The sequence below is a fragment of the Netta rufina genome (assembly GCF_964035555.1).
Source record: "Netta rufina genome assembly, chromosome: 1".
Taxonomy (NCBI): Eukaryota; Metazoa; Chordata; class Aves; order Anseriformes; family Anatidae; genus Netta; species Netta rufina.
Genome location: NC_140123.1, coordinates 31,868,911 through 31,889,950, shown reverse-complemented (window position 1 = coordinate 31,889,950; position 21,040 = coordinate 31,868,911). Strand labels below are relative to the sequence as shown.

The 21,040-nt window shown below is 37.6% G+C and overlaps 1 protein-coding gene across 2 annotated transcripts in view; it reads left to right on the top strand.

Moving 5' to 3' along the window:
• The window catches only part of DGKH (diacylglycerol kinase eta), a 163,918-nt gene that overhangs the window by 83,373 nt on the left and 59,505 nt on the right, over positions 1 to 21,040 (top strand). For both annotated transcript variants that reach the window (XM_084292184.1, XM_084292183.1), the window contains exons 3-4: positions 5,031 to 5,141; positions 6,879 to 6,959. In XM_084292184.1, coding sequence (XP_084148310.1) covers positions 5,031 to 5,141; positions 6,879 to 6,959 — 192 coding nt within the window. The remainder of the gene's footprint in view (positions 1 to 5,030; positions 5,142 to 6,878; positions 6,960 to 21,040) is intronic.

Here is a 21,040-nt window from a genome sequence, read left to right as displayed (position 1 = left end):
TGGTCTGTCACCAATCAAAATATTAATTATTTTGGTAAATGAGGGCTTAGAGACACTCACAAGCACTAACATCAGAATTCAAAGCAAAATTGATGCTTTCAATGTGGCAGGAAGATTCCAGCCTTAGAAATGTTTTACTATGGGGTCAGACCATATTCCATCAACAGGGGTATAGGAAAGGCTGCTTAGGAGCAGCACACAAGATTGTCTCTTCCATGGTCTATTCCTCTGGTACTTCCCCATGGTGTATTAAAGGGACTGTATGTGAAGGTAGCATTTTTTAATTTATCTGATTCTTTGTCTATAATTGCTGACACCACAGTCTTCCATGGCAGACGTTTCACAAAGTCACTACCTACTACGTAAAGATGTGCTGCTTTGTATCTTTCCTAAGCTGGTCTTGATGTGGTACTTTTCTTGATGACACTCAACATTTTGTTGTCTCTTCTGGCTTGATTGAACCCTGAGTACATAAACACTGACATGGAATTTGACTACTCAAAAAAATACCTTAATATCTGCTGCAAATCTGAAGATTTTATTCCGTGATCCTTCTTTGGGTCAATGAAGTTGAATATACCTGGTCCCAGTCCTGATTCCTTGGGAACCCTACTGTTAAGACTTTTTCATTCAGCAGAGTGACTACTAAGTCATACTCATGCTTCCTATCCTTTGAGCAAATTTCAGTCCATAAAAAGCCCCGTTTTTTCTAATTCCATTCTAAGTTAATTTCTTCAGTACTCTTTGGTAGGAAGCCTTGTCAAAGGTTTTCTGAAAATCCAAGTCTACTGGATCTTGATTTATCCACATGCTTTCTCTCCACCTGCAGGTAGTAAGGCAATATTTTCTTTTGAAAGTATTTCACCTCACCGCCTTTTTTTTTTTTTTTTTTTTTTTTTTTTTTTTTTAATGGGCTCAGCAATCTTATTCTTTTGTATACTCAATATACTATCTTACTATTTACTATCTTAATTTCTATCTTAAATTTAGTATCAGTGGTTCTCTCAGGCTTTTCAGGACTCTTGGGTCAGTGCCATCCGATCCACATGACTGAGCAATTTGACTAGTTTAATATTTCCCATATATGTGCTTCTTGTTGATGTAGCTATTCTGATGTTACAAAGATCGTGTTGTATGAGAAACCATCTCATCATCTTCATCAGTAAAGACAGATGCCAAGAATTTGCTGAGCTTCTTCACTGTGATCTTCTCATCCTTTAGTACTCTTTTCATGCCTCTGCTGAAAAATGATCCTGGCAGCTGCTTGGCTGTCTTTCATCTTTGAAAGTATTTAAATAACATTTTAGTCTCAGCGTGAGCATCTGTTGCAAGGTGGTCTTAAAATTCTTCTTTATCCTCTTAATTTCCTGCTTACATTTGACCTGGCCTGTTTTATGGCCTTTCCTGTTCTCATTTTCATTCTCATCAGTTGTACAAATTTCCTGACATTTTCTTCACTCTTGTGACAGATTTTGAGCAGCACAAGCAATTATATACCTGAAAATGAAGGCAGAGTTTTGTTATTAATTATTCATTAGTTCAATTTGCAGCTGCCAGTAAAGCATATATCAGTAGTTTACTATATTCTTTTCTACGATCAGAAAAATTTCCCTTCTTTGGGTTTTTCTTGGAGCAACAGAGGTACAAATTTTGATTTTTGCATAAATGTGGGACTTCACAAACGGAATGAGTCAGAAGTAAGGTAGTGTGGTTAATTCTTGTTGAAACAAAAACAATCGTTTTTCAAATTACAAATGTTATATACATAATATTTAAAAATCTGCTGATATAGAAGAAGATGCCTCTAATTTTGTAAAGATTTAAATGCCCACAAATCCCATTTCTTTTTGTCATTCCGATTTAGTGGTGTAGAGTTGAATTCAAAATTTTTGGATCACTGAACATAAATTTACAACTTTTTAATTTTATGAAATGTGGCTCTGATTTTTTTAATTACATGTCTTTAGGAAAATATATGACTGTGGAGTGCTGTGGTGTGGTGATTGTAATACCACAGTACTTGTAATCATTTTCCTAATTGTTAATGGCTAATGTAGTAATAAAGATTGTTAGCAATTAATTTGGTCCTGCGTTGAAAACACAGTCAAGCTCTTCGATAACTAAAGGAAACCTTTATTGTGATATTATTTATGTTAATTGCAAATCTTTGTTGTATCCATTAAACCTTTGCTTTTATTATAGCCACATACATCTGGATGGAGGTTGTATAATTACTAAATTATACAACTGGCTGCATGTGGAGGTTGGAGATTTTTGTAAGCAGATGAGAGGTGGTCCTGAAAATGTGTGAAATAGGATTGTAAGATGTGTGTTTTTTGTTTCTCCTAAAATGCAGTAGGAAAGTAGTTAATATAATTGGCAATGATTATTGCATATGCTTCAGATTTAATGTCCAGCTGAGATTAATTAGAGGAAAGTTTCTCCAAAGAGGGAGATCTTGGAGTACTGTCTTAATTGCAGAGAGGAAAGGTACTGATTGCTTTTTTAAGGCGTAGCCGTATCCTGATGAATATTTTTGAAAAAACTTCACAAGACCTGGCTGTATGTAATAATGGGGACCCAAATTCAGTACCCTGGGAGGTCCCTTCCAGTTGTAAATTCCTGTAAGTGTTGTGACTTGTGTGTAGATGCAGGAGAGTGTTATTAGCAGATTAGCTAATGACTCAGTTGGCAGCTGGGTGTCTTCTGCACATTTTAAAGGCTAAACAAAGTTGATTAAAGATACTGGGCTCACGTTTGGTGTCTGCAGTTTTGGAACTGTCAGCTTGACATGCTTAAACCTTAGCTCAGAATACATATTTGTGGCAAAACATGAAATTCAGATTTATGCTTCACAAAGTGCTTATACTTCTTGGGGAGATGTTTATGAATCTAGTATTTTTCTAACATTTTGATACAAAAACACATTTTGTAGAGCCTGTATGGTTATTTAAGTGCAGGGAGTTAATTTTAAGGGATTGACTTGCAAATTTTTTAATTTTGAAGTTCTTGGTTTGATTTTAGGGATAGGAGTGTTCTAAGGTGTGCGTAGAAATAAGGATGAGTGGCTTGTGTAGGTTTAAAAAGGGCATGGAATAACTATTTTAATATTTAGCAAGTAATTACTCAGGTTTTAGAGAGCTTTGTATTCTTTCATTGGATTTTTAAAATTCCTGAAATGGAATTCAGTGTGACGTGTATGTTCTAAGTCTCCTAGTATCTGCAGTGTGTTTCAATGGGCATGGATATCCTTCCACTTGAGAAATTTTTCCACTAAGTCAATGCCTGCTGTGCATGTGGAGTACTGTTTCCTTTGGAACTGTATTTCTATGGTTTTATTTCTTTCAAACCCTGACGAACACACAAGCTATCTACTCCCATCCTGTGCGATAACTTTGGAAATCTCAAGGAGCAATCAATGCAAACCAGAAGGGCTGCATGGCTATAACAGATAGCTTTGAATATGCACTTGCACTTGCTTCTGGCTGAATTGCTGATTAAATCTATTTATATCATGTAAAAATAGCTTATCATAGGGTCTGGTCAGAAAATTGCAGGCAATCATGAAGTTGTGTGTGTTGTGTATGCTCTCCACTCCCTTTCAGCTGGGAATTGCTACCCCTCAGCTAGAACAGGGCAGCTGAGCGAACGTGTTGTTCTGGCTTGCTGTCATGTGAAGTAAAGGGAGATAAATCAAAACTTTCATCCATGGTGTTTCATCTGAGAGGGTTGCTTTTTAGAGAGCATTAATTCAATTGCTTTGTCATCGTTGGGCTGTATTCTGAGCTTATTACGTTAGGAATGTCTAAATGAAGGGTGCGATGTTCATAGCAATAATGCCTCTCATTTAAAGGAAATGGTAGGAACATTAAAGTGCTTTCTGCTTTTTCTGTATTTTTATTACTTGCATTGAAGTTAAGGACAATTGTACATCTGATAACAGATGAAAATGTTTATGAACTTCGAGTCAGGTCTGATTAAGCCTTTAAAAGGTCTAGAATAACTACAAATGATGTTTATATCACATTGTCTAAAAATTGCACTGTAAGATTTGCATCCCCGTGTTGCAGTACGAATTGGAAATATTATGCATTGGAGACTACATTGGAATATAATATCCAAGTGCACTTGCTTTTTCTCATATTATTTGTGCGTTTCAAAGCTGAAGAAAATGGATTTCAAGATTCATGCAATTAGGAAGCTATGTCGTGTCAATTCATCAGATTAAGTGGAGAATTTATGTAATCAGGTTGATGAATCCCACACATGCTGGCAAAAGCAGTGTACACATTTAAAATACACTGATTCGTGTTTTTTGAATTTCAAAAAACGGGCTGTATGTAGGCAGGATTTGGTTTGCAGCAGAATGCTTTGGATCGGCAAATAGGTTTTTGACTAGAAATATTTGCCTGGAAAAATATCTCAAGCAGTTACTGTTCTCACACTTCCAGTAACATAATTATGCCTATTTGTAAGCTGAGTGCATGCTGAAGACCTCGGTTCAGTGAGGTACTTAAAGTCAGGCAAAACTTCTATCATCCTGGATCTACTTTAAAGGCATAATTCCCATGCTTGAATTAGACACACCTTTAAGTACCTCAGTCTATTAGGGTCCATGTGGAGACTGGTTTTCTGCTCAGTGTAATCAGGTTCTGGAACTGGAAATGACCTCATGTAGATTGTTTTTTATCAGTTTTTCTTTGCATTGTGCCACCAGAAGCTGTTGCTTGCTTTAATCTTTGTGGTTTCGTAGCTATCCAAACACTTGAATTACGTTGTGGTAATCTTCACAACCTCGTGACTGCCTTTTTGTTTTATATGAAAAATTAGCATTTTGCCAGCATTGGCATTGGTAAAAAAAAATAGCTATGTAGAGTCTGGTTGCCCAGAGAATTAGTCTCAACTTAATAGAAATTTATACAATAGATGAAATGTAACATAAATAATAATAAAAACCAATAAATGTGATCTATACACTTAGCTATTTAGATATGTATTTACGTTGTCTACTGTATTTTAATGTTTTTCAGACAAGTATAAAAGAAGGACTACTACTGAAGCAAACCAGTTCTTTTCAGAGGTGGAAAAAGCGTTATTTCAAGCTTCGAGGTCGTACCCTTTACTATGCTAAGGATTCAAAGGTAATTCTATGATATTAACATCTAATGCCACGATCTTCAGTTTTGCTTAGATTTATAATTGTAATCATGATAATTTAATGATTTATTAGTGATCGTTTCACTAAAAATTGCAGCATATAAGATGTAGCATGCTAAATTAACTTTAACTAAGGAAGATTCATGTTATCTTTTGATTTTTATATTTTTAAGTCAAGTTTATCTCAGTTCTCTTAACCTCTTGGACTATTCAAACAAATAATAAGTTCATTTTAAAGAGTTGTTTTTTTTTTTTTTTTTTGGGGGGGGGGTGTTGGGTCATTGAACAATGCTCAGAAGCTATCTCACAAACTGAATTCCATTAAAGCTCTTCTAATCCCATGCCCATATTGCTCTTAAAGGGATGGAAATGGTTACACGAAATCAAGATGGGATGATTTTCTGCCAAAACTGATTTGTATGGGGAAAGGCTGTTTCCCATCAATTGAAACTTTTAGTGGGAAATTTGGGGGTGGGCAGAGGGGAATACTTCTTTCCTTTCTGAAAGGCATTTCCTCCCTCCCCCTCAAGACCAGAGCAGAGAGCATTTAGGGTTGTTGAGGCGGCTTGGACTGTGCTGTTTCATAGTGATGGGCATTACTTTTCTATATCTTGTAGGGTTGTGGCTACTGATGGGAGCTGTAGGTGAGGTGCTTGAGGTACCCATCATTTTCTCTAGCCTGGTCTTCTTCATAAAGCTATTACTGAGGCACAGAAACCTCTCATTCTATGACTATGTGACTGTAACTGCATGGTACGTAGTTGTATGGCTGTGATGAATCAAGGAAGACGTCTCTCCAGGGAGCCCAGCACTGAAGTACCTCTGTTATCACACTTTTCTACGCGTGTTGCTACGCTGAGAAGTTTTTACAAAGTCTTAATAAACATGACAGATAAGAGCTGTGAGAATGGCAACGTTATCTCTGTCATAAAGATGAGGAAAGAAGGAGTAGTGAGTGGGTAGTTGCACAAATACTCTGCAGCACTGAATCCTTTCTGAGGCTCCCCAAACATTGATTGTGTGCTGGGGTATACAGCACACTGTTTTTTTTTAATTTCTCCTTCCCATGGCATAGAGGAGAAAGAGCAAGGTACGGCTACAATGGAGCGAGACGTTTTTGGTGGTCTTTCTTTTGCTTTGTGACCCATTGTGAGTTCAACAGGACTGAAATCCTTTGCCAGAAGCTGGGGTGTTTAATGAAGATACATATTTCTCTTATGGGAACATCGAACAAAGGAGTGGAAAGATGAATCTCGTCAGTCTCTTAAGCTCCATTTTCTCTTCTTACCAATAGCATATAATAGATTCTCTTTCATGAATTTAGAATTCCATTCTAAAGCTGATTAATACACTTGTATGTTATTGTGTGTGAATCTCTGTTCTCTGATACCACCTTTATGGTACACAGTACACATCTCAAAGCTGCATCTATTAAAAAAAATAAATGAACACAAATCCTTAAAAGATTTTAAAGCAGTATGTATTCTTGGAACCACTGTTTTACACTCTAATCTGATTAGATAGCAAATAAGACTGTGTTTAGTGGTGGAATAGGAAGTTCTATCACCTCATCAGTGTTTTCTAATTTTTCACCCTCTCTTTTTTTCTGTTTTTATTTTCCAATTGGAATGGACAGGAGGAAATGAAAGCACCAAATGTGAGCATACTTGAGAGCAGACTCAGGCTATATTTAATGTTTTTGTGTTCTTTTCCATTCACAGTCTCTAATATTTGATGAAGTTGACCTGTCAGATGCCAGCGTAGCTGAATCAAGCACAAAAAATGTCAACAACAGCTTCACGGTATGGAACCATTATAATACTGGTCTTAAAAGCTGTAGGGAGACTGTTACTAAGAAAATCAAGAATCCTCTGAAGAGAGTCTCATTTTTTCTCTTTGGAAATAAAATGTCCTCTATTTGAAAATTGCCTAATATATCACAGCAATATCACATCAGTTACTGGTAATTTTGTCTCTGATTTTTATTTTTATATTTTTGAGCAGAATTTAGAAGGTTAGGTAACATTTACTTCAAAAGATGCTTATACGAGGCATTAAAAATTTAGCAAGCTTTGGTATTACTGCTTTCAGCTTGGTTTTATGTTGTAGTTTGTCTCTGAACTGACATGCTGAATTGATTCAAATGTAATTGTGTTACTGTTCTAATTTCCTATAATGATATTCTTGGTTTTCTGTCATATTGAAGTGTATTTTATGGTTTTTCCACTACTGATCGTATCCTCACATTAGTAGTTCCTAAGTTCACATGAAGAACCGTCTTCACAGTCGTACCTTGATTCTGATAGTGGTATAAGAAATAAGGGTCTTCACAAATCCCTGTTTTTCTAAGTTCACGAGTGTGTTTTACACACAGGTCTATTGTTCAATTGCTTTGCTGGAACTAAGTGATAATTACTGTGCTATTACTGTTCATCTCCAAGATAGTCCAAGGCAAGCCTCCTAGAAGCTTTGTCAGGTCTCCCTTATCCTGGTACTTCCCAGGCAGCTACCCAAGCTGTCAGAGCACATCAAATATGTGCTTGCATTGGCCTGGACGGGCAGGCTTGTTATGTCAATAACAGTTTCTTTAGTGACTACTAATGAGATTAGAAAGACTAATTTGACTGAAGGCCTCTGATGAGGGGTAACTGTGTGATGTACTAGCTTGCCTTTGGAAAAGGTCCTTTCTATTGCTGGAGAGCTCTGCTTGTGTCTGTCTCCTAGCCAGAATTAAAGCTGTCGTGTGGGCATCAGGCTAGCTGAGGAATAATGAGGCATACAAAGATCATGGGCTGAGGATCCTGGTAGTCATGACTGCCACTTGTTATTTAAGAAGGATATAGGACTCGGCATCCTCTGAAGACTTCTAAACTTCCCTTGCTGTAGTTTCTATTATGGGGAAGAAAATTAAGAAGACTTTGGCTGCAAAGTTGCTGATTGCTGAGTCAGGAAAGAAGACATTCATCTTGGTGAAAATTTGTGGTGGGGGGAGAAAGGTAATATGGTTTTGGTATTTATTTATTTATTATTATTTTTTTATTTTTCCGTATCAATTTCTTAAAACATTTGGTGTTTTGGGTTCATGTAGAATCCTGTGAGCACACCCACTGTTCACCAAAGACATGTTTTGTAATTAGTATCAAGATTTCTGGGGAAGACAGTAGAAAAAGAAGCTTAGAGGGCTACAGCTTTAACAGCTTTGGAGACACTATTTATTTTCATGTCCTGGGTAATTTAGAACAAACAGTGCTTTCTCTAAGGAATCCTAAATTCATTTCTGAAAAATTATTTGGGTTTAGAGGTCTCCTGGGCTGAAGTGCCATCTGATTTGACTGTAAAATATGGTAATAGTCATCATCGTGCTTAATCTTTTGGCTTCTTCCTTTGTGTTTGCCTAACTCAGTCTCCCAGCAACACAACTCAGTAAAGACAGACATCTCTGGCCTTGCTTGCACTGGTTTTGAGGGGGTGGTGGCATTAGCTTCCCAGCAGTACTCCTTATACATAAAACAAAATGCTTTTCTTTTTTTTTCTCCCATCTTTAAGAAAGGCCAGATTATCTTTTTAAAATTTCATGTTGCAAGTGGTCTGTTAGCATTTTCTTTGTTAAAAAGGCAAAAAGAAAATCCTTGAGTCTTGCCTCCTGTTAATGAGCTCTTCCTCCTCCCGTTTCTTTGTCCCCCACTTAGAGAGTATTTTTAACACAAATGTCCATAGATGGAATGTCCACCAAGTGACCATGTTTCTAGAAAAACACATTTTTAAACAGTTTAGTTAAATCTATTTTATTATTTTTTTTTTTTTACAAATCACTTTTTTCATCTCACTTCAATCCCTCCCTGCCCCCTCCAGCCCCCCATTTATCAACCCCCAGCTTGTGGAAGCTACTGTTTGGCCGCCTTTTACCCTTTCTAGTTTGTCTGTTTGGAGACAGAGGTGTGCATGTCAAAATTTTCCATGCTGTTTTTTGGATAAAACTCAAATCCTAAAATTAGACATAACACACACATTTAAGGTTGAGTTTATTTGTAATGCACATGCCTGTAGAATATTTTATGTAACTAAATATCAGTGTTTATTCACCAGAATTACTTTTTCTTTCTTACTACAAACAAATAGAGGCTAAGGGGAAAGTTGAGGTAAATAAATATCTGCTAATTAAAATGAGGAGCTACTAAATTTAAAACAGCTTATCTTTTTCTTTTTTTATTGCTTTATTCTTTATTACTTTTCAATGAACAGCAATCTCATTTCTAGCAAATAAATCCTAGTGAACAAGCTTGTGCTAGGGCAGTTTCTCATGGGTTATAGACATTTTGTATTACTGCAATATGTAGACCCCTGTCTTACCAATAGAGGAAATAGAGCAAACGGTGTCTCTTGACTTCAGAAGGCTTTAAATTGGACTCTGAAGGCCAAATTCTTCTCACTTGTGTGTTGAGTGTGAGTTTTCTAAGTCTGTGGAAAGAGAAAAACCCAGTTCAAGAAATAAATTCAGCCCACCAAAGATCTGCATTGCCCTATCCATTAGCCACATCAGGAGCCTACCTAGGGCTTTGGGTCTCCCTCTGCCTACAGTTTGGTGGGTGGTGTTGAGTTCTTATGATGTTTTTGAGTACTCTGCTGAATGTTTTTTTTTTCACTTTCCTTCTGCCTCCATGGATTGTTGATTTTTCTCTGCAGTTCCTGAGGAGCATAGCTGCACAGCGTGCCACCTCTTTGGAGACACTGTTAGGATGAATCAGTCTCCCATGTTATTGTACAAAGCAGATGGGGCAATGACCAATTTTGTCAAGAGCTGTAATCCTCATGCATTTTGGTTTGCAGGGACTTGTTAATATCTCAAGTGCCTTTAGAAAAAATATCTTTATTGTTGCCTTAACAAGACTGAGGCTGAATGAGACTGAATAGATCTCCAACGTGCATGCATAGGGATCTTAGGCATGTGCACTGTTGGTGGTGTGCTTTTGTTCTGGAAGCTATAAGCAATGGGATTTTTAAACGTTAAGATGTTTCTTGAACAGGCATATTCAATTAATGATATTCTTTATGGCAAGGAAAGCGATTATGAATTGTCATTTGAAAGGAGATTTTGACAGGCTAACTTTTGGCTTAGTTATCTACCTCTGTCCTGCTTTTGATAATGAAGGACTTTTAATGTACATCAACAAGAAACAGTCAGTAGATGTTAACCATGCTGCCTTTCAACTGTTGAGACACATGTATGGGGAAAATGTCCTGGGTTATGCACAGGCATCCTGTGGCTACACCTGTATTTAGTCCACCCAAGTTGGTGTTGAAAACACATAATTCAGATACACTCTTCTGTGATGAATATGAAAGGAAAGAGTAATTTCAAGGTAGGATTTCTGGCTTTGAGGTATTATTTTGTATAGCTGCCCTTATACATTTGATTTAGGTTAGGCCAACTTCTAATCCATTTAAAACTTTACAAAAAGCCATGGACACTCAATTTCTTACTTATATCTTACTTCTTTCTTTCATACTTCCTTACATTCAGAAAAGGGAAAATTCTGACTAGATAAAATCTTATCTAATTGTGTCTGAGAGTAACAGAAGAAACAATTTCACTATTGTTCTGGAAGGTGTCCTGTAGGAATATGGGAACTAGTGTACTCAGTGGTACTTAGGATAAAGATTCAGATTGCCCTAACTTCAGTTTGGGATTCAGTGATGGGTTTAGAGACCCCTAAATATAGGTATCTAGGATAAGATTGATATCCATTTAAAGTAAATTCCTGCATTTACTCTATTAATTATAGACCCCACAGATGATTAACTAAATCTCCTGTAGCTGTGATAGGAGCTTTGTCATCCAGACAACCAAAAATGTAGACTCTGACTTTCAGCCTTCCGAATCTAATTATTTTTTGTTGAATATGCAGCTTCTGAGAATGGTCATCTTGAGAGGGCAGAAGCTGCAGTGGGCAAATCTGCTGTCCTGGAAAGCCTGCTGCAGTTCTTAGTAATTAGAAATTGGCTGGAAATGAGACGTTATATTTCAGCCAATAACATTGATTACTGTGATTCTGGATATGCTTGCAGAAATGTCTAATATCATATTATTTTTTTTTGCTGATTTCTTGTTTTTAGTGATGCTATACATCATATGGGAGTCTATTTATTCTGTGGAAAAATAATTCCCTAGATAGGAAGTGGGGTTTTAAGTATTCTCACCTATTACTATGAGGCAAAGGCAGCAGAAACCCATAAACTGTTCTTTATTTTATCTTTGTTATTGCTTCCTTTTGATTTGCATGTTTTCTGATGTAAATATTCTTTGTAAACATTCTTCTTTACTCTTACCCCTTCTTGCTGTTCTTCGAGCTCTTTTTCTGCAGTATTATCTTGGAAGTGGACCGGTTTTACACTGAGGTTTCCAAGTGAACATCAAAACACTTGGTTTTGAGAATATTTTCTGAATTACAACCCTTAGCATTCCTTGTGGATTCCATGTTTTGCCTGTTTTCTGCAGCAGCCACACATTATGCATTTTTTATCCTGTGTGACAAAACCAAGGTCCTTTTCCTGTTAATTTGGTACTGTCTGTGATTCATAAATACTTATTTTTCTGTTTCCATGTGTTTGGTTTTTTTTTGTATTTTTTTAAGCCACTCTACTGTCTGTTTAATACCTTGCTTGGCTGTATGCATTGTAACAATTATTATTACAGATATTTTTTGACTGTAAACATTTCCATATCACCACACTACTTTACACTCCTTTTCTACTATAAGAATTTCATCACAAAATTTTGTGCCAAATAATAAGGTGTTTATTATTTTTTTGCCATATTAAAAATACCTAATACTCCTTTCTATCTTTAAACATTTCTAAATTAGCTTGTCATCTCATCTCATGATTAGGTCATGAAAATTATTAGTCTTCTTGGTTCAATGACCGAACTGAAAACCATTATGGGTCAACGTGATATTTGAACTTTCCTGAGCAGAAATAACTTATTTCAACTTAAAGGGAATAAGTTTTGTTCCAAAACATTTTTCCCTATTTGAAAAAGGGGAAAAAAACAAACAAGCATTGTATTTCATTAAAGTTAGAACCTGAACACAATTTTGTCACAAAAAGTTGAAGATTTTTTTTCCCCTTATTCCACTTGTTTTGGTCAGATTTATCAATTCATTTTGACTTGAAAGCAGAGGGTTCTATATAACAAGTTTTTAAAGAAAATATATTTATCCAGTTGGCTGTGATTTCCTTGATTTGCTGTACATATGGATAGACTTTGAAAAGCTAAACATGTACATTTGCTGATTATATTTCCTTTCACCGATTAGTTTGAGATGGTTAGCTCCTTTTTATAGATTTGTGAGACCATATCTCCATTGCAGCAACTGTACTACTTCAAGTTTACCTTGTGTTCTTCCAGATCTCTGATCACCATGTTTCCTATCCGTGTTTTTGGCTGTGGTGGATCTTATATCTTAGCCATGAATTTAAAGTTTACTGGTATATAATTTGTGCAGAACCAGCTTAAAGCACAAAACACTTCTGCCTGTCTTTAAATCCTGTTGTACACTTGCTGGTTTTAATGGGAGATTGCCCAGTTGTACTAAAAATTCATGCAATTCAGCAGAATTTCAAGTTGAAAATTGAAAATTACAATTGGGCCTGAAGGCACATTGCTTTTTAGAAGTTTATTTCAGCACTGCCTCTTCTGATGTCACTTAGTTCTGTGCTCATTGTTGAGATTAGCTGCTTCTAATTGACTTTAGAAAATTAAATTTTAATATTAACTACGGGCTTTTAAAACAGGATGTGTTGCCAGACCTTTGCAGTGTGTCAGGGTAGATGGTGTGAATTTCTTAGAGACTTGGACACACTTTGCTTCCTTTCTTGCCACCCAGATTTTTTTCTAAGTTCCAACTGAGGCTTTTCTTCAGGGACTATGGGAACTTCAGGGAATTCTTCAGGGAATAGGAGAAATGCTTAACTTTCCCCAAGCCACATCAAGAGGAAATGAGAACAGCATTTTCCCAGAGGAGTTTTAAACATTTCATCTTTTCTTTAGATTTGAACACTGTAGACTTCTGTCTTTTTGGAAATCAGAGATAGAGAGTCCCAAAGCTGTGAATAATTATCCTGATACTACTTTTTTTTTTTTTTCCTATTTGGATAATCTAACACAAATTCAGTTTTAGTACTGACAATTATTGAAAGTGAGTAGCCCAGAGTTCAGGTTCTTGAGCTTTATTTATAAAGTGCAGAAGTGCTTATGGATGCCAGTGGATTTCTCTGATGCTGTCCTGCCTGCTTACAAAATCCAATTTGTTCCAGCTTACTCTCGATGAACATAGGAGATGTTGACCTTGGTCATTTTTTTTCTTAGGCAGTTTCTGCTGGCCACTCACCTAAAGGGTGTTTTTACCTTTCTTACCTTACTGGGCTTTGCTACTTTTTTTTTTTTTTTTTTTTTTTTTTTTTTTTTTTTTTCCTGTAGTTTGGTGAAACCAACTTGCTTCTCCTGTTTTGGGAGACTCCTGGGCCTGACTGATTTTGGCTTGTTCCAGACTTTGGGTTGTTTCCTCTGGTTTCAGCTACTGCAAAGCGAAATTTTTTCTTGAGGTGTCCACTGTACTTTACAGCCTGCCCAGAAAGTACACCTGCTTCACAGTCTTATAATCACAGGACCACAGAATCGTTTGTGTTGGAAGATTAAGACCTTTAAGATCATTCAGCCCAACTTCCCTGCCATGGGCAGGGACATCTTCCACTAGATCAGGTTGTTTGAAGCCACATCCAACCTGAGTTTGAACACTTCCAATGATGGGATGTGTTTTTCCTGCTGGTATCCCACAGTTGCTGGCATTGCCTGTTTCAGACAGACCTCATTTTCTGCCATACAGCTGAGATTTAGAGTAGCTGTCCTCACTGTTTTGTAGGGTGAGGAGATGAAACAATTCAATATCATTGCCTTTTTCTTAGCCTGGAAGATTAATAACATGGTTTATGAATTTATGTTAGTATTATGAATTTACAAGAAGGGGGAAAAAAGAAAAAAAGAAGAAAAAAAAAAAACAGTGAAGTGTTATATACTGTGTGTGGTGCTATCCTTAGGATTCTTCTCAGCATACTTTACATCAGATGTATCCTTTAGTAGTGTAATAATGTCCTGGGTTTGGGAACACTTAAATTTCCTTTGAGTTCAAGTTCAGTACGAACATGGCTCTACCCAGCACATACCAGGGCTGGTATGGGAGTTGAGATGCATTTGTAGATGTCTTTAAGTAAAGTGTCTTAAACTGTGAGCTGAATCCCACTCCCAGGAACATTGCATTTCAAATTCTGGCTTTGGTTTTCTCACAAGGGGCGGTGCATGCCACAGTTTCGAGATCCAGGGATGGCATATCCAGATGTTGCCCATGTATCTATTTGCAGTCAGGTACAGGGTAGACAGAGGTCCTGGAGTAACATCCTTGAAGTTATCAGGTCCTCTCGATATCTTAGGAAGGTGCAACATGTCTGGAAACAGATCGAGTTCCTGTGCTAGCCTCACCAATGTGACTCAGCTTTGAATGGGTAGCTAACTATTTGGATGTATTTAGCTTTTCCCTAGTTGTGAGCTATCTGCTGCTTCATAAGGATGCTGATTAGCCTCTAAATGGTGTCAGCTTTTTGCTACTCTTAGCTGGAGCAATACCCAAACCACAGAAACAGAGGGAAAGTGCTTTTTATTCCATTTTGTTCAATTTTCTAGTCCATTTTTTTGCTATATACAGGCAGCTTAGAAACAAAACAAAACTGAAATAGCAAATTAATTATGCTGGGAAAAAAAATGGAGAGACAAAAGCAATTAGTTTGCAGTTGTGATGCACTTAGGTTTTTTCCTCCATTTAGCGTTTGCCCATTTTCCCCTGCCCTCTGACAGTGACAAGAAAAGGTAATGAAGCTGAGAGCTCTTTGGGTAGCTTTGGGTGTGGCTTTCAAGTTTTAAGCTCCTTATCTCTGAATGATGCACTGTCTCCCTTTCCCTAGAGTGTCTGGAGACACTGAAGCTTTAAGTTTCATTATGAAAAAGCAATAAAGCCTTTCAGCTGTGAGGCTAAAATCTGTAGATAAATCACTTGGGATTGAGCTATTACAAGAAAGCTGAACAATTTTCAGAAGTGGAAAAAAATGGGACTGTTCAAATGTGAACATTCAGGGCTATATTGTATATTTTGGTTCTGGTTACATTTACCTGGAGCTTGTTTTCCACAGTTTTGAGCTTAATGAGAAAATTTTAAAAAGTAAGTTACAGAAAATGCAAGTTTCTTTTTTTTTCCCCTTTACTTTTTGAAGAGTTTCTTTGATTTGTGAAACACAATAGGTAGACTTGTGTATAAGTAAATGAATAAAATAAATCTTTTATTTACTTGACTGAACTCGTAGTATGGCACCAATGAAACCATTGGGATATTCGGAGTACATGCACTGCTCCATGAATTAGCAAAAAAGGATTGCCAGACTACATTCTTGCAATTTTGAACTTCGCTGTTCTCTGTTGTTTTTTTCTCTTCTTGCTTCAAAAGTAGTTGAAATACCTGGATAAACCTTAAAAAGTATCCCTCAGTGCAGTTCCTGTATACAAAACAATTTTATAAACAGTGCTGTTGGCGTAAGCTTTGAATAAATTTCCTGCTTCTAGTGAGCAAGGATCCTTAACTTCAAGCAGCTGGATTATGTTTAAACAGGAATCTCTTGTTACAGAAGAAGAAAACAGTCAGCTGCTGTTCTATTTTATCTAACTTTACACCTAATGCCATTAAATATATAACTAAATGTTTCCCTTGAAGCACTGAAGCCAGCCCATCTGCTGAACACGTAATGAGCTCGTGAGGCAGGCACTAAGCGCAGAGCCCTGCGAAGTGACTTACTTAACAACGTTTTATGTAAAAACTTCAAAGAACTTGCAGGCCTTGAACTATAAATAGCAGTTTCCAGTTTACATTGACAAGAATGGTTGGTTGTCTTTATTTAAGTACTGATTTAAGATAGATTTCTGGTTCTTCAGTCCAAATTGATGACGCTGTCCTATGCTGGTTCTTGTAACTGTCGTGCTATAAGCTTATACTTCTGAAGGAATGATATTTTTCATTTTGCAGTCGGTTGATGTTGCATATATGAGGTCAAAACTGAGAAACTGTTGATTTCTGACAAACTCCTCTTTGCTGGTTACTTTGTGCATCTGTTTTATTGTTCCTGACAGGACATGTTGTAGCTGGATTTCTTGTTTTACCTGGATTGTGTTTTCACAGAATGACAGCAGAGCTGAGGTCAGAAGGGACCTCTGGAAGTCACCTGGGCCAACCCTGCTACTCAAGCAGGGCCATCTAGAGCTGGCTGTCCAGGACTGTGTACAAGTGGCTTTTGAATATTTTCAAAGGGAGACTCCTCAACCTCTCTGAGCAACCTGGACCAGTGCTCAGGCACCTGCAGAGCAAAAAAAAAAAAAAAAAAAAAAAAAAAAAGTGTTTGCTGATGTTAAGATGGAGCCTTTTGTGTTTCAGTTTCTGCCTGTTGGATTTTATCCTGTCACGGGGCACCACTGAAAAGAGCCTGGCTCTGTCTTCTTTGTACCCTCATTCAGACATTGATAAGATCCCCCGAGCCTCCTCTTTTCCAGGCTGAGCACTCCCAGCTCTCTCAGCCTCTCCTCATAGGAGAGGTGCTCCAGCCCTTTGATGATCTCGGTGGCCCTTTGTTGGACTCTCTCCATTATGTTTTTGTCTCTCGCACTGGAGTACCCAGGACTGGACCCAGTACTCCAGGTGTGGCCTCACCAGTGCTGAGTAGATGGCAAAGGATCATCTCTCTTGACCTGATGGCAATACTTTGCCTAACACAGTCCAGGATACTGCTGGACACCTGTGCCACAAGGACATGTCGTTGACTCCTGGTCCTTTTCTGCAAAGCAATTTTACAACAGAGTTGCCCCCAGCATTTCCTGATGCCTGGGATTATTTCTTGCAAGGTACAGAACATTGCACTTCTTGTCCATGAGGCTCCTGTCAGCCCATTTCTCTGCCCTCTTGAGGTCCTTCTGGATGGCAGCACTACCTTTTGGTGTATGCACCACTCCCCCCAGTTTTGTGTCATCTGCAAACTTGCTGAGGGTATGCTGCCCCATGGTCTAGATCATGAATGAAGATGGTGAACAGGACTGGACCCAGTATTGACCCCTGGGGTGCACTGCTAGTTACTGGCCTCCAACTAAACTTTGTGACATAGACCACAACTCTCTCTGGGCACAGCCGTTCAGCCAACTTTCAGTCTACCTTTTTGTACTCTCATCCAGCCCATACTGCATCAACTTTTATATGAAGAGTTTATGGGATAGTGCTGAAAGCCTTACTGAAGTCAAGTGTTATCCACCTCTTTCCCTTCAACCACCTAGACAGTCATTTCATCATAGAAGGCTGTCAGGTTGGTCAAGCATGATTTCCTGTTGGTGAATACATGCTGAAGGTGGCTCCGCGTCATCTTCTTGTCCTTCGTATGCCTGGATGTATTCTGGGAGATGCTCCTTCATTTTTGCTAGGGATGTGGTCAAACAAAGCCACCTAAGTTACCTGGCCTGGATTCGACTGTAAAGTGAAATCATTGCAGATCTTGTACCTGGGTCCTGCCTTTTAGTTCAGCCCCCTTGTCCTGGTGTGCTGGTGTGGAATACACATTGTGGGACTTTTCCTTCCCTCTCCTAAGAATCATAGAATTCTTACTATGGGGGCCAAAACCACACATTGTTTTGTTACTTGTGAGATTGGCAACAGTGAAACGGGAGAATGCCAGCAAAAAGAGGGAAGCAACATTTTAGTGGAGTAAACAGAACTAGTTGGTCTGATAATAAATTCTGTATTGTTCTCAGGCAAATACAATAGCCATTTATTACTCACCTTGCTTTTAAGTTCTCAGCTCCTTCTGTGTGGTAATTTATACTTTTGCCTGGCTCATCTCATCTTGGAAAAATAAAACTGACGATTCACTGTAAAGCACCAGCTACACGTTTAGTAATGATAGCTCTGTATAATTTATTTAGTATTCTTAACACAAAGAAATAAAAGTACTATAGAAAGGTGCCCAACTGTTAATCTTTGTGATTTTTGCAGACAAGTTCAGGTAGATTCAGATGCATCAGTGACCCAAACAGCCTACCCACATGTCTATGATGAAGATGCATTCATCCATCCTACAAGGTCCGTGTGAATGTGGTGGGGTCCTCATTTCCACGAGGACAAGAAAATGAAGGGGCAAACAGATAGCAAGGGAGGACTGCTATCCTGCCACAGTATTATTTGCCAGAACTCACTCCCCAACTTCTTACAGGACAGATAAGTTACAAAGCATTGATTCTCTTAAGTACATGCCCCAGATGTTAGGTGCTGTCCCTAACAGGAAAGGTGGGGTGTGCTCTCTTGTTATATTGCCCTCTCTTCATTTGTTCCAGAAAGATATTTTAAAAATATCTGTTCAAAGAACAGGAAAACCATTTCCCCACCCGCTTCTGATTCTAAGTGATGTTTCTACATTACTAAGCCAATTCAAGATCTGCCATACTAAGTGCTATTAGTCTAATGCCTGATAATAGTTCAGAGCAGCACAAGGTACTTTAATGCAAATATCATGTTGCAGGAAGTGGGGTGCTTTACAATAGCTGCTCTATTGCTGCTGAATGCAGACCATTATTTTCTTGATTAGCAAATGTGGTGTGTGGATTTTTCTTTGAAATGATGTTTTGGCTTTGTTTTTGATAGCAAATTACAATATTGCTGTGAAATATCAGTTTTTTTGCAAATAATTAATGCAGTTTTTGATGGTGAATTGTGGTTTTAGGGACGTTCACGTGTGCATGCAAACCATAAGAATTTGGTTTTGATATAGTTACAAGGGAAGCAGAAAAGGTGTATCCCAGATCACCCACAAAGAAGCCACCATTTTACTGCATTGTTGACAGCATTGATCTTGCAATTTTATGCTGCTGTTTTCTTTTTGATAATGTATAAGTATTCAAGACAGTGCATAATATTTATATTAGTTGAAGTACCTATCAATAAGTGCTGTTGTCTATAAAAGACTGCTCTAGTTGGAATACCCTGGCATTAATTTATTTTTGATTTACCTTTATTTGACTTGCTGGTAAGATGAACAGTGATTGTTTGGAAGACAGATTAAGTATTTTACCTCATGAATGTGCAGGGGAGATGTTTATGGCAGCATCTTTGTTCCTGTATTGCAGTAAAGAGAATGAATTCATCACATTGCCAGCCTGTAAACTGACTAAATCAACACCCTTTGTAGTGCATAGGACTTCCATATAAAGGAACCCTGAACTTTACCCACCAAACTGTAGGACCTGTATCTTCTGAAATATTGCTGATGTGATACAATGTTGACATTTAGAAAATGTGCTCTAACTGAACTCTGGTTCTTAATGATTTCATTTTAAAAGTTATAAATATAAACCCATTGGGCTGAAGGCATATAGAATGTTGTTGGTAAAGTCAGACCCCATGAAAGCAAAAGGCGCTTTGAAATTTGCAGTGAAATTAATGGTAATTTTATTTCTCTTCAAGGTTTTAAGCTTTTTCCTAATAGGTGCTGTTTGAAATAAAAATTGCATTAGTGGCTCAAAACAACTCTGTCATTTTCATCAAAATAATTTCTGGATGTACATCTGTATATGTATACGAGTGTTTATATTTTTTAGAACCAGATTATTTTAGTTTCAACATGTGAGAAAATCCCAATTTATGGCAAGACTTTGTATTGTGACAGACTAAAAAATGTCTTCTTCTCTCCTTTATTCCCCCACTAAAATGCCCATTATTCTTCCGAACATGACAGGAACATTATCGCAACAGTGGGCCACCTTTCTTGCTATTCGGACATTTTTTATTCCCTCAAATGTTTCAGGATTTGCATTGTTTCCCTTTGACTTTTTTTGAGACTGCAGATGCTCTCTCTTTCCCTATGCCTATTGTGTTAAAAGTGTTTTTTATTCCCACTACCTCAATTTCATTACTTTCCAATATACTGCAGTATCTGGCTTTGGTAACTCACTCTTCCAAAATCAGCAATGACTTCTTCCTGGCTACTTGGCAAGGGTGAAAATTTTCAGTGCAACTTAATCTTCTAAATTAAATCTGCTTGATTTATTTATTTTTAAGGCCTTTTGTCTGCTGCTTCATCCTTTTTGAGTTGTCTGCTGCTTTGTCAGCGTGTGAACCATTAGCACCTGACTCCCCCTAAGATTTAAGAATTTTCTTATTCTTATGTTACCTCAGTGGTCTTCTAGTGTTTCCTGTGATACTTCTTTGTCATTGTATTTTATGATTTCTTCTTGTCTATTGAGAGTTTAGCATATTCAGAGTGATATATAAATAATCATGTTTGGGGCAGGGAGCAGTAATAAAGGAAAAAAAAAAATGTAATGTGTCATAGAAGAAAAGATACTGACTACAGGAATCTGAATATGGGTATATGCAATGAGATGAGATAACGAGCAAAATGCAATTTACATGGTTAGAAATTAGTTCTAAGGACAATTAAAAGCTTTTAAATTTTGATCATATCTGCTTGCAAGTTTAACTGTCTTTAATAAACGCACTCTAAACATATCACTGAGGTTAATTTATCATAACATTCTGTGAGCATTTAATAAGAATCACAGAATGGTTTGGGTTGGAAGGGACCTCAAAGACCATACAGTTCCACCCCCCTGCCATGGGCAGTGACACCTCCCACCAGCCCAGGTTGCCCAAAGACCCGTCCAGCCTGGCCTTGAGCACCTCCGGGGATGGGGCAGCCACAGCTTCTCTGGGCAGCCTGTGCCAGTGCCTCACTACCCTCTGAGTGAAGAATTTCT